Here is a 12320-nt window from a genome sequence, read left to right on the forward strand (position 1 = left end):
GTGTTGTTACACTTGGTAGTTATGGCTGAATCCACTGCTGCTGTGGCTCCTTCAACGCTGAAGAAGAAGCATGCCTCTGTTTCTCTTAACCAAGAGAATATGAATGCGGATCAGATGGAAGGGGTGAAGGAAGAGTAAGTCCTGTGGATCCGTGATTTCGTTTCGTATATTGACCCTGCAGACCACATCTAAGTACTACCATTACCACACAATCCGCGATATCGACGTCCACAAAGCCATCCAAGACAGGAGAAACTGAGACCAAAGACCCAAGGTCCAATGGCTTTGACGAGAATAGCGATACACGGATGGCTACCATAGAATCCCTCCTGGCTGAGAACGATGTCCTTCAAACGCAGCTCACGCAGCTAAAAACCGCCCTTCATGACGCCCAGAACCATATATTCAGTCTGCAACCGCACATCCAAACCCTTCCCAATGCCGATGCAATCACATTATTCCAATCCCTCGTCTGCTCTGTCGAGAATTGGGTGGACAAGTATCTCGCGGACAGTCTCGAGGAGAAGGAAGTGGCCGCCGACGCATTGAATATCGATGGTATCCGAAATCTGATGAATTTAATTCCCCCGGAGGGAAAGGCGGCGTTCAATATCGCGAATACGGACGTGGATATCATCCAGGCAGCAATATTGAGGTTTCTGGTTGAGAGTATCTTCAACCAAGAATTTTCCACGCCGCTCCCCAGGCCTGAGATGGAGTTTGTGATGGAGGTTGAGAGAGCAATGCGGGTTTTGAAGCCCAAACGAGGTACGTTTCCCCCAATCCTATTTCTTAGCTTCTCGTTATCTAGCCTCTGTTCATGATCAGATATAAACCGGTTGATGTCAGATATCAGGACAATCCGCCACTGGCACATAGAAACGTACACGGCCGCTTCAGCCCGCCCGGGCTTTGACAAATACGCCCACGACAGGATGTGGAACTTGACCGTGCACATGATAAATATGCTCCGCGCATTCGCCCCAACAACAGACCCCAATACACTGGCCAAGAGCTTCCTAAAAACTGTCACGAAACCCGCCTGCGACTTGGCCCGCAGGTTCCATCTCTGCTTTGATGAATATAGTCTTGAGTGGTCAGAGTACCATGACAATGAGAATCTGGTGGAGGATCCAGCTGGAGCGCTCCAGAGGGTAATTAACGAAGGACGGTTTAGAGAGTATGATTTTGTGAGGGTTGGTGAGGAGAGGAAGTGGTTGAGGGATATACCGACGTCATTATCTAGTGGTAATGGTGGGCGTGAAGGTAAGGATGGGGATGGCAATGAGACCAAGGTAACGGTGAGGTGGCTTTTCGATATAGCGCCAAAGCTGGTCTTTCGGAAACTCAAGGTCGATTCGTGCGGTGAGAATAAAGTGCTTGTTAAGCCAAGGGTTCTGGTGCGGGTTAGTGAGCAGAAGAGGACAGGACCAACGAAAAAGATGGTGAAGAAGGCTGAAAGGGTGGAGTACAAGACTGTCTTAGGGGCTGTGCAAGGGTGGTTGACGAGGCAGGAGCATCTTCTTGAGAAGGAGAGGAAGGATAAGGAGAGAGCAGGGAAACAGCTTGGTGGGCTCTTAGGAGGTATATTCTGAATTGGTAGTCATCAACTTATGATTTACTCAATCTGATATGACATTCATGGGCAATATGTCAATCTTGCAGATTATCCGTATGAAACTTGCAGCTTTCCCGATGCATCGAGTTCCCCAGCCGGCGGATCTCATTGTAGTCGCTCAGGCAGGCCCAGCAGAACTCGGCGTGGCATTTGATACCTTCATCAACACATCATCAGCAAAGTTGCACTAAACGGGCCGCCTGCACCTCCTGGTGTGCGAACTCCAACCACCCAGGCAGATCCAGCAGAACTCGGCTCTGCATTTTATGCCTGTACCGGTCAATCCCGTCCTGTTCGGCGATAGGCCGACCAACGGCAAGGAGTAAGTAAAGGCAGATTAGACTTACAGGTCATATGGTCACATCCATCATTCTTCTCAATTGGCCATTGGCACCCCGGGCAGCGCTTGGTCGTCTCCTCGACCTTTTTCATCGACAGCTCGACTTCCCTCATCCTCCACTTCAACATCTCGATTTTCTCTTTGAAGTCGTCTTTGACCTCTTCTTCGATTGGCTCCTCGTCCTCTTCCTCTTCCTCTTGCGCTGCCTCGGCCTGCGCCTGTTCCAGGGCCTTCTTCTCACGCACCCGCGCAGCTTCCTCCTCCTGTCTCTTCCTCGCGGCCGTCTTCTGCGCTTCATGCATTTTATACTGCCGTCTCTGCTCTTTATTCTTAGCGCGTTGCATATTCTTCTTACTCAGGTACTCGACATTCGGCCGGGTGCTGCCGCCATTCTTTGCCTTGATAGCTCTGTAGCTATCCGGATCCCACAGCACAGCGTCATACTCATCACAGCTAAACCCATCGTGCCATTTAATGGCGTGCTTGAAGCACGACTGCGCAGAACAATTGTAACATATAACGAGCGGTTGTTCGGCGCCGGGTTTGTGAAGTTGTCCAAAGTCGCACTCGAGGCACCAGATGAAGTTCTTGTCGGCGTTGAGTGCATGGCGGAGGGAGAGTCTATCGTATCTGGTACTATGTCAGCTCTGGAGTGGAACCATAAAAAAAGATATGAGAAGCGAGTACCGAGTAAATGCCTCCTCATCCGCAAACCGCTTGATGTCCTCGTGAATAAAGAGTGTCTGGCACTGGGGACACTTAATCTCATCCCAGAATTTGGTCTCCAAGTCGTGCTTGATGCTCTTCGACAAACATATATAGCAAACTGATGGTGTATGCTGACAAGCAATAGACAGTGTATCGGGAGCCTTCACAACATCCGCTGAAAACGGTTCAAGGCAGATAATGCACGCCTCTGGTTCTTCTTTTGGCCTTGGTCCTGATTTCCTGGCTTTCTTGACTGTCTTCGTCCGTTCGGGCACTCGCTGTTTGCCTGATGACTTGAGGTAATCCGTATATAGTGCTTCAAGCTCTTCATCGACTTGTTGTAAGAATGTCTCGGGGCTCTTAGGGCTTGTATTCGGTTCGGGTCCTGGTTGGGTGACAGGCTCATGCTCCGGCTCTTTCACCTTTCGCTCGCGAATTATCGAGGTCGGGGCTATGCCGAATTGCCGTCCAAACATTGGTATTCCATCTGTTTCATCAGAGAATATAAGTATGTCTGCGTCGGGGCCAGTAATAGGCCTGGACGTGGAGTTGACCGATGCACCCTCTCCATCCGTCTCCTTTCTCACTTCAGTGGGCACCCCAGTCTGCCCCGTCGGACTCCAACAATCTAATTCCGAGACTTGTGCCTCCGAAACGGCCGGGAGCTCCACTACAACAGGCTCTTGGTCCGTAGGCGCTGAAACTGTCGATGTCGTAGGACTGCTCAGTTCTGCCTCGGAAAGCTGGTTCAGTTTCGAGATGTGCAGGGTCGACTGGGGTTTCTTGGTTGACAGGATCTCACGAGTCTCTCTCGCTTTCTCTTTCTTCGTATTTGTGACTACCGCCCTAGTCCCTGATTCGGGAGCTGGCATGGCCCATATGCTGTGGTAGGAGCCTCCATTCTTCTCGCCGCCCAGAAATTTGACGAATTTGCGCATTTTTCTAGTTCAAAAACCGACAACGGTGAAGATGCTACTGCAAATCGAGGGATGTTGGTCTGAACAGGATTGCCTGGATATAGCGTGGACAAGAGTAACCATGGTGCCAAAAGCAAGACACAGGGTCAGATTCTCGGTAAGTAGTGTCATAGTGTCTGCGTTAGGACGGGCTCCTCGGCTGACGCGAAGCAAACGCCCTGGGCCAGCCGCCCTTGCCGGGCTCTAGCTTCGAGCTGGGAATCAGCCTTGCTGGGACTGAATTATGGAACACGAGATGCGCTGGCTAATGGGGAGGAGGTGGGCGTCGGGCAATTGCAGAAGTCTTGGACTTAGTGTTGTCCGGAGGTACTTCTACCAATCACTCTTAGCACGTGAAGGCCGCACAAGTAATTGGAGGCTCTCGCTCTATTGACTCGCTGATGTCAGGGAGACTGAATGCTCTCGAAATTGAGAATGTTTTGTGTCATCACTACCATACTCTGTATATACATGCAAGGGATATGTAGATAATCGCTGGAATGACAAAAACTGCACAAAAAGAGACCCATTACCCCAGCAGTCCCGTAGCCAACGACTCCAGATCCTCCAGTGTCTGGATCTGCTTCTCTCCGGCATCCTTCTTCTTTCCGGTCTCCTTCTTGTACCAAGGCACTGGCTTGGACTCTTCCACCTTTGCCCTCTTGCTCGGTCGCGGCACCTCCTCTTCTCCGTCCGAAGACTGTGAGTACCCGCCTGCATCACCCATGTCCTCATCCTCGTCAAACGGAACAAGCTGAGCGACGCGCTCTTCGCGCTCCTCCTCAGCCAGGAGCTCGCGCTCCCTCGCCTTCCGCTTCTCCTTCTTCTCGCGCCTCTTCTGCTTAGCAATCTCCTTATCCTCCATATCCGCGCGCTGGGTGCGTGCCGCCTCCTCCGCCAAGAACCGTGCCTGCTGTTCCTTTGCGTCACCGCGGGCTTTGAATGCTTCTTCGTCTTCCATCTCGTAGAGCTCGTGTGCGTTTCCTTCTTCGTCATAAACCAGTTTCGTGCCCTTACCCTTGAATTTGAGAAGCTTCTTCTTGGACTTGAGGAGTTTCTCACGCCGTTTCGAGTCGATAACCAGCGTGTCTTTGTCGCTGATTTTGACGACCTTAGGATCTTTCTTCTCTGTGAGGTCTTCAGCCTCGGAGTCAGAAGCGTCTGAGCCGGATGCGGAGCTGTCTTCAGCGTGAAGAGCGTCGTCTCCAGCATCGAAGCGGCGCTTGACGGACAAGAAGTCTTCGTCTTCGTCTGCCTCCTCGGTGTTCTTGCTGTCGGCAATCGTGCCGTCGTCGTTAATAAGCTTCGAGTAGTGTTCTGCCAGCACGTCCTGGTTTCGTCGCTCAAACATGCGGTCGTACTTGGTTCGCACTTCTTTTTCCTTGGGCTGCTTCTTCTTTCCACCTTCCTCGTCGGAGTCCTCGTCACCGCTGGTTAGATAAGCTGTAGCTCGAGACGCGTTTTTCCGTTCCTTTGTGTCGTCACCTTTGATGAATTTGATTCGAGGTGCTCCAGGAAGTCCCAAGCTTGCTGCAAAATCGTCCAGCTTAAGCTCCTTCAGGTTGAATGTCTCCTTGTCTTTCTGGATGTAGACGGACTTGACGTAGGAAATGAAAGCTTTCTGCCCAAGATACTTGAGCTCAGGATCCTTGAAACACATATTCTGCAACTGATTTTTGATACTCTGCTGCTTGTTCGCTCTCACGTTGATTCGCTCCACCGTAACTTTCTTCTGCTCGAGGCGTCGGAGCATACCTTTCTCTTCGCTAGGGTCCAGGAATAACACTGCACGGCCATCGCGTTCGTACCGCGCTGTTCGTCCGACACGGTGAATATATGTATCTGCGTCTTCAGGGCAATCGAGCTGAATGACCCAATCCACAGCGGGAAAATCCAAACCTCGAGCGGCGACATCAGTGGAAAATAGAACTGCGTGTTGGGCTTGTGAGAATCGTGTTGTGATATCGAGCCGTCCGCCCTGTTTTTGCCGACCATGAAGATGTAGTAAAGGAATACCGGGCTGCATGTGCCGGAAAGATTCGTAAACAAACCGGACCTGTTTCCCTGATGACATGAACACAATTGTCTTTGATTTCAGATTACTGCGGATAAAACTCCACAGCGTATCGAGCTTTTGCGGAAGTGGAGTCACGACATAATGCTGCTGAAGCTTCGACGGCGTCGCAGAAGACGCAGCCTCATGGACAGCTACATACTCAGGGTCCTGAAGACTGAGTCGAGCCAGGTCAGAGACCTTCTTTGTCTGTGTCGCACTGAACAACAGCGTCTGGCGCTCGGGTGGTAAATGTCCAATGATCGCATCGACCGTCTTTTGGAAACCCATGTCCATAATCCGATCTGCTTCGTCTAATACCAGCATCTGCAGATTATACGTCTCAAAGAAAGCCGTCTGATCCAAGTGCTGCAACATCCGACCCGGCGTACAAACAAGAATATTCATCCGCCCCAATCTCTCCTGTTCCTCCTTCAGACTCTTCCCTCCAATAACTAATCCCGCAGAAAACGTATGATACCGCCCAATTTTCCGCAGCACCTCGAAAATCTGAATCGCCAGCTCGCGCGTCGGCGAGATAATAAGGGCTCCTAAGCCATCGTGGTCGGACCACTGCTTTCGGTAGAGGTTCTCTAGAACGGGGACCAAAAAAGCCAATGTCTTTCCACTTCCGGTCTTTGCGGCGCCCAAAACATCTCGGCCTTTGAGCGCATGACTGATCGCTCGAGATTGGATGTCGGTGAGCGTCTTGAAGTGTGACGATGTAAGGCCGGACAGAGTCGGTTCTGAAATGGGTAAATCGGAGAACGATTCGTATTTTGCTTTGAGATCGAGATCTTCGACTCGCTTGATGAGCGATGATAAGTCCTCTTGGACCCGCTTCCGCTTCAAGTTTCCAGACCTGTTGGAGGATTTCGCATGCTTTCCGTTCCGGTGCCCATTTGAAGGAGCCATGGTTATCGCAGCGAGCTGGTCTGAACTGCTTCGTTGACGTTGGAATCTGAATCCGCATTCTAGAAAGAAAGACCGGGCGGTGAAGGAACTTTTTTTCTGCCGGGCGGGAACTTACTGAGTCAGCACCGATAAGGATCGCGATAGCCTCATGCGTCGCAGTTCGCAATCCCAGTTGTTGACGAGCTAACGAAACATTTTGTCTTTGCTATATAATTTATCCCCTGGCGCCACACTACATCAAAATCTCCCATAAAACCTGTTTTTTCGAGAATAAATACGTTCGCAATGTCTGACGAACAAGATGCACTAGAGGCCCTGGAACGAGAGGCCTCCGATTTCACCAAGGTCAGTTCCATATCTCATATTGATATGATTTTGTTGACCGCTGACGCGCGCAGGATGCTGAAATTGACCGCATTCGAAAAGCATTTGTCCTAGATGCGTAAGGCTTTCCATTGGCTTATCCAGTATATCAGAAAACTAATGCCATACGACTACAGCTACGCCGTCCTCGATCTACAACCCGGAGTAACAGAAAAAGATATCAAACTCCAATATCGAAAGAAATCACTACTCATCCACCCGGATAAGACGAAAAACCCCGGCGCCCCAGACGCCTTCGATCGCCTAAAGAAAGCGCAGTCGGCGCTCATGGACGAGAAACAACGCAACTACCTAGACGAATGCATTGCGGATGCGCGGCGACTCCTCATTCGCGAGCACAAATATACACTGGACTCACCGGAATTAAAGACAGAAGAATTCAAGAAGGAGTGGCGGCAAAAGACTGTTCAGGTGTTGCTGGAGGAGGAAGCGCGGAGACGAAGACAGGCCAAGGCGAAGCTACAGGAGGAAGGACGAGAGAGGCGAAAGGAAGAGCAGGAAATTGAGGAGCGAAAACGGAAACGGGAGCAGCAGCAGGCTTGGGAGGATAGTCGCGACCAGCGGATTGGGAGCTGGCGCGATTGGCAGAAGGGGCAAAAGAAAGATGGTGAGAAGAAGAAGAAAAAGATGAAGGTATTAGGGTGATGTATGCTAGGCATGAAGACTGGGGGCTCTGCATCCCTCCCAGGCGCGGTGACCCCTGTAGGGCACCTTCCTCAATAATAAAACAGCATCATCTCTACCACAGCTCGGTAGTATTGAAGATCGTCCCGAGTTACGAAGCGGCGTTCTATTATTTTGCATCTCAACCTGCATCTGACCGGCGGCCATCTTATTCTGTTATCCTGCATTGAATGTGGCATGTAGGCAGAGCCAGACTTCAGATTCGGCGCTCCCTTCAAGTCAAGCCATAAGACATTATCCGACTCTCTCTCATCTCACAAGCTGAAAGATCTCTGAACTGTTAGTCTTTCGAGCCTCGGTCCTTCGGTGGAGATCTGCGCTGTTCGCAGCACAAAAAGTATGAGGAAAGCAACTTCCCCCACTAACTCTGCTTGTCCAATGTAGAATAGCTCTAAATACTGTCCTGGAGACAAACCAATGCCAATTTCATGGAGTATGAACGTAAGTAAATGGAGTAAGCATAGTCTGCGAAGTAACAACTGATAAGCAGGCAAGCTCGCACTGCGGGGGCCGCGGGGCGTACCAGAACATTCCAATTCCCTAGTCCTCTCTCCAACTCCGAGCCCGAATCATCTCTCCCACACTCTTCATAAATATTATTATTCACGAGGGTCCGCTCAATTGACACCGATATATATACTTTCGCTGGCAGTCTCCTGAAATTCGTCACTAGCCCTCTCAAGAACTAGGACTTTTCATCCCACCTCCACAGAGCCTACCACAACAGTCCGAACAATGTCCACCGCAGACCCTCAACCACAACCACAACCCCAACCGCATCGACCACTACCTACTTCCTACATCCCACGATCAATACCTTCGCAGCACGCATCCTCCCTCACATCCGTCATAACCGCCTGCCACACGCTCATCAGCCTATTTCTCAGCGAGAGTCACGAACCCAATTCCCTCCTCGCGCGCGTGCAGCATCAAACCCGCACCTCACTACAAATAATCTCCGACGCCCTGACGCAGTACACTCTCGACGAGATCGCGCTCTCCTATAATGGTGGAAAAGACTGTCTCGTGCTTTTGATTCTCTTCCTCGCAGCACTGCACACAAAACTCCCAATCGATGAGGCCAAAAGGCCCTTGATCCCCGCTATGTACGTCGCTGAAGCAGATCCATTCACCGAAATGGAGGAGTTCGTGAACTGGTCAAAGCAAATTTACCACCTTGACTTGGCGCGATATACGAAGAACGCGAACACAACGCTCAAGTCCGGGTTTGAGGATTATCTGAACAGAAACCCGTCCGTCAAGGCGATCTTTGTGGGCATGAGGAGGACGGATCCGCATGGGGCGAATCTGACATGGTTCGATAGGACGGATAGTGGGTGGCCGGACTTTATGCGCATTCATCCGGTTATTGATTGGCGGTATGCGGAGATTTGGGCATTTCTGCGTCATCTACGATTGGAGTACTGTTCGCTGTATGATCAGGGCTATACGAGTCTAGGGGGGCTGTCAAATACGCATCAGAATCCGAGTCTGTGGGATCCCGTGAAGGAGGAATATCGACCCGCGTACGAGTTGACGGACGACTCACTGGAGCGTTCAGGCCGCAGTTGAAGCTTTGCTTCGAAGTCACCACTGTTTGGATATGCATTACGCTCTTAACATTGCCAGACCACGACTGTTCATGTCTATCACGATTCATAGACCTCATAGTTTGGCGTTCTGTTCACCATTCCAGGGTAGAAGGGTTTGACCGCAACAGCTTTATCTTTACTAGACTTATCTCTCTATCAGGTGCAATTGAGTCGAAGCCAGAATTAACAACACTTCTCAACCAATCTCTCCGCCCGGCGCGTCAACTGGGCCATTCCTCTACTTCAAGCATCCGGCGCAGGTAGCCGATCTCGAACGGGCATTATAGCATTCTCTTCCTCCTGCTCTCATATCGTGCCCGAACGGAGTGATAGCAAACTGATACAAATCGAGGGCAATGCATCGCTGCGACGTTTCCATTAATGCTAGACTAAGCAGCTGTTTTGCTGGAGAGAAATCGAGAATACACGGCTAGACAGATACAGAAAATAACAGCATCTTGCTTTTTCCCATCTTCGACCGACCATCAAAAAAACAAACTCTTCCCACATGCGAATCCTGAATGAAATCATTTTGTGGTTCGTCGAACCCGGATGTCGTCAAGAAAATCAAGAACAGATACTCTCATACAGCACGTCAAAAGCTCAAGAAGTCCAGAACAGCAATAGAGGAAGAGATAAACGGAACGATAGAAGAGCAATAGGCGGATCCAGAGACCAGCGGTAACATGTTTGCGCGCCCAGGCGTGCTATGCAGGGTGCTAGAAGAATAGCGTAGATCCATCATGCTTTTTGTGGTTGTTTTATCTTCCGCTGCTCGTGTCTCTTTCTCTTCACGGCCTCTGGAAAGGGGAAAAAATGTTGGCAGTAAATGGGTCATAGTCACCTTGGAAAAGCCCCGAACTCAAGGACGTCGTTGACGTCGTCTTCGTATGGCTGGACAATAAGGGGAACAATGGAATGTCGCTTCACATAACAGAGCGTGGGGAATTCACAATGATCTCTCTGCGAGACGAAATCGGAGACAGGGATCCCGCCTTGATGTTCTCTTTATGAGGGCTAGATCTTTCAGAATGAGGCTCAGCACAGGGAGTGCTGGGCATGACTGTCTTGGAGGAACCACTGTTGTCGGTCCAGTTGCCCCGATTGGAATAGCCAAGCCGGCCTCTGTACAGAGGAGTGGTGTCGAGAGGCACAGGGCTATTCTTCGAAGACCAAGAGTTGTAGCGCATGTTGCCGGCTGGATTCTTCGCCAATGGAACCCTGCTTGACCCGTCAGTATCGTGGTGACCCAGTTGGAAGGGGCTTCAATACTTACGATGGGGAAATGGATGTTGCTGGAGTCCAGCTAGAGCCTACTCCAACTGGAGACACATAGCTGACCTGAGAAGCAGGGCTGATGTGCGAAACCGTCTGCTGAAGACGATGAAGGGACGGAGAAGGAGTCGACCCTTGAACCACTTCGACAGAATAATTGTACTCACCAGCACGGTAGGCACGACGCTCATTACTTTGTTGCTTAAGAAGCTTTTGGGCTTTGGTGTCAGCAAACCGCAGAAGTAGTTTGACACCATCCTCCGCGACAACGTTGTGAAACTCAGCCAAAACCTTCTCCGCGATTTCGCGTGTCTCAAAACTGCAATCTGTTAGGGAGACGAGAATGGCATATCTTCGGGAATACTCACCGAGCAAACCCGACTTCTTTGCTAACGCCAGTCTTCTCGTCACGGCTGATCTTCTCAGAGACAACACGGTAGGGCTCAAAGTGGCGTCGAAGGTCCTTGGTAGGGCCACGTCAGTGGGTGAGACGGCAATCCATGGAAGAAAAACAACATACAGCCTCGGTCCAGTCAATTGGAATATTGGTGCAATAGATATTGGTCGATGATCTATCTTCCAGATCCTTCAGACGTGAGTTGCGAGATTTCTATCCATGTTAGCCGCTAAACTTGAGAAACCCATGCGGGCTATGACATGCTTTACGTACCTGAGCAAAGCTAGCCTGATAGCCAAGGTAGAAGAAGCCTCGAATACAATTTTCACATGACTCGAAGTTGAAGTACTGGACAAAGCCAAACCTGTGTCACTGTTAGTAACAGTTACACCGTACTGAAGGAAAAATAGAGCAACGGACCCTTTGCAAAGACCGGTATCCAAGTCCACAATAGCCTTACAACGGTCTATCTTACCGAAGCGGGAGGCATAAGCATGCAGCATCTCGTCAGTGGTCTCCGGAAGGAAGCCTCGGATGTAGACGTTGGTGATTCCCTCGCGGTTCTCTAGGCACTTGGCAAGGGTGAGGTCGGTGGGATTGGTCCACATAGCGGGGACAGCTCTGGGGATAGCAGGTTCCTGCTGAACCAAGCTTTCGAGATCCTGGAGTATGTAACCAGTAGGTGTCTTCATCATTTGAAGTTGCAGGCTTGCCTGCCCTCCCTGAGGAATATTATTAATCGCGTAGTTTGAAAGCGCAGAGCCATCGAGACTGGGGAGAGCACCAAAAAATTCACTTTGGTTGCTGCCATCAGATGCTGAGGGGCCAGCTGCCTTTTGTTCGTCGTTAGCATTCCAATGGTTTCGCTTCTGACCAGTCGGGTCCTGCATATCGCAGTTCATGAGATGATAAGGGAAAGGGTAGCCTTGCATAGCCGCCGGGACACAGCCAGGAGCAAGGCCTGGATACATGGTGTTGGGCAGGTACGGGATCTGGCCAACTTGATCATGTCCGGGAAGTGTACCTTGGGGAAACGGGGAAACGGGAGCGTGAGGAAGCCCTTGGAATACACTGCCATTTGGAAGCAGGACCAGCTGGTTGTTGTAGGAACGAGGGCCAGCGAGCTCCAAAGGCGGGGGCATGGCAACTGGCAACCCTCCCTTGAGGGTATTAAACTTGCCGCCGGAGCCTTGGTTCTGAATGTTCAAACCACCAAACAATGAAGCCAAGTCAGGACGGTTGCCTTGCTGATGACCGCCAGCAAATGCACCACGGTTGTTCTGAGTAAAGTGTCCGTTATGGCTCGCCTGAGTCGGGCCGTTCTCGGGGGCAGCCTGTTGCTGGGTCTGAGTAGGCATCGCTAGGAATCTGGAATAACAGTTCTGCAATAACAGTTAG

The 12320-nt window shown here is 50.7% G+C and overlaps 6 protein-coding genes across 6 annotated transcripts; 3 read left to right on the forward strand and 3 right to left on the reverse strand.

Moving 5' to 3' along the window:
* Positions 1 to 21: 21 nt before the first annotated feature.
* Positions 22 to 1595, forward strand: BDW70DRAFT_169997 (uncharacterized protein; the record flags this gene model as incomplete). The annotated part of the gene is made up of 3 exons (XM_073742824.1): positions 22 to 134; positions 182 to 768; positions 829 to 1595. 3 exons carry the CDS (start codon positions 22 to 24, stop codon positions 1593 to 1595), a joined length of 1467 nt encoding a protein of 488 aa, XP_073593518.1.
* On the reverse strand, positions 1585 to 3865 carry BDW70DRAFT_91315 (E3 ubiquitin-protein ligase). Its single transcript, XM_073745185.1, has 3 exons — positions 2646 to 3865; positions 1966 to 2588; positions 1585 to 1888 (listed from the first exon to the last, which is right to left on the reverse strand). Exons 1-3 carry the CDS (start codon positions 3602 to 3604, stop codon positions 1806 to 1808), a joined length of 1665 nt encoding a protein of 554 aa, XP_073593519.1. The 5' UTR covers positions 3605 to 3865; the 3' UTR covers positions 1585 to 1805.
* A 286-nt stretch (positions 3866 to 4151) lies between these two features.
* dbp4 (RNA-dependent ATPase HCA4) lies at positions 4152 to 6609 on the reverse strand (the record flags this gene model as incomplete). The annotated part of the gene is made up of 1 exon (XM_073742825.1): positions 4152 to 6609. Exon 1 carries the CDS (start codon positions 6588 to 6590, stop codon positions 4152 to 4154), a length of 2439 nt encoding a protein of 812 aa, XP_073593520.1. The 5' UTR covers positions 6591 to 6609.
* Positions 6610 to 6763: 154 nt separating this feature from the next.
* Positions 6764 to 7721, forward strand: BDW70DRAFT_141272 (J domain-containing protein). Its single transcript, XM_073737747.1, has 3 exons — positions 6764 to 6935; positions 6989 to 7032; positions 7091 to 7721. The coding sequence occupies exons 1-3, from the start codon at positions 6876 to 6878 to the stop codon at positions 7617 to 7619; spliced, it is 633 nt and encodes a 210-aa protein (XP_073593521.1). The 5' UTR covers positions 6764 to 6875; the 3' UTR covers positions 7620 to 7721.
* A 542-nt stretch (positions 7722 to 8263) lies between these two features.
* Positions 8264 to 9438, forward strand: BDW70DRAFT_141273 (FAD synthase). The gene has a single exon (XM_073737748.1). The coding sequence runs from the start codon at positions 8394 to 8396 to the stop codon at positions 9228 to 9230; it is 837 nt and encodes a 278-aa protein (XP_073593522.1). The 5' UTR covers positions 8264 to 8393; the 3' UTR covers positions 9231 to 9438.
* A 40-nt stretch (positions 9439 to 9478) lies between these two features.
* On the reverse strand, positions 9479 to 12280 carry BDW70DRAFT_170001 (putative RNA binding protein MSSP-2; the record flags this gene model as incomplete). Its single annotated transcript, XM_073742826.1, has 6 exons — positions 9479 to 10471; positions 10527 to 10844; positions 10894 to 10988; positions 11046 to 11135; positions 11196 to 11286; positions 11343 to 12280. The coding sequence occupies 6 exons, from the start codon at positions 12278 to 12280 to the stop codon at positions 10177 to 10179; spliced, it is 1827 nt and encodes a 608-aa protein (XP_073593523.1). The 3' UTR covers positions 9479 to 10176.
* Between the last annotated feature and the right edge of the window lie 40 nt (positions 12281 to 12320).

Source organism: Aspergillus foveolatus (genome assembly GCF_047715535.1).
Source record: "Aspergillus foveolatus strain CBS 279.81 unplaced genomic scaffold BDW70scaffold_48, whole genome shotgun sequence".
Classification (NCBI taxonomy): domain Eukaryota; kingdom Fungi; phylum Ascomycota; class Eurotiomycetes; order Eurotiales; family Aspergillaceae; genus Aspergillus; species Aspergillus foveolatus.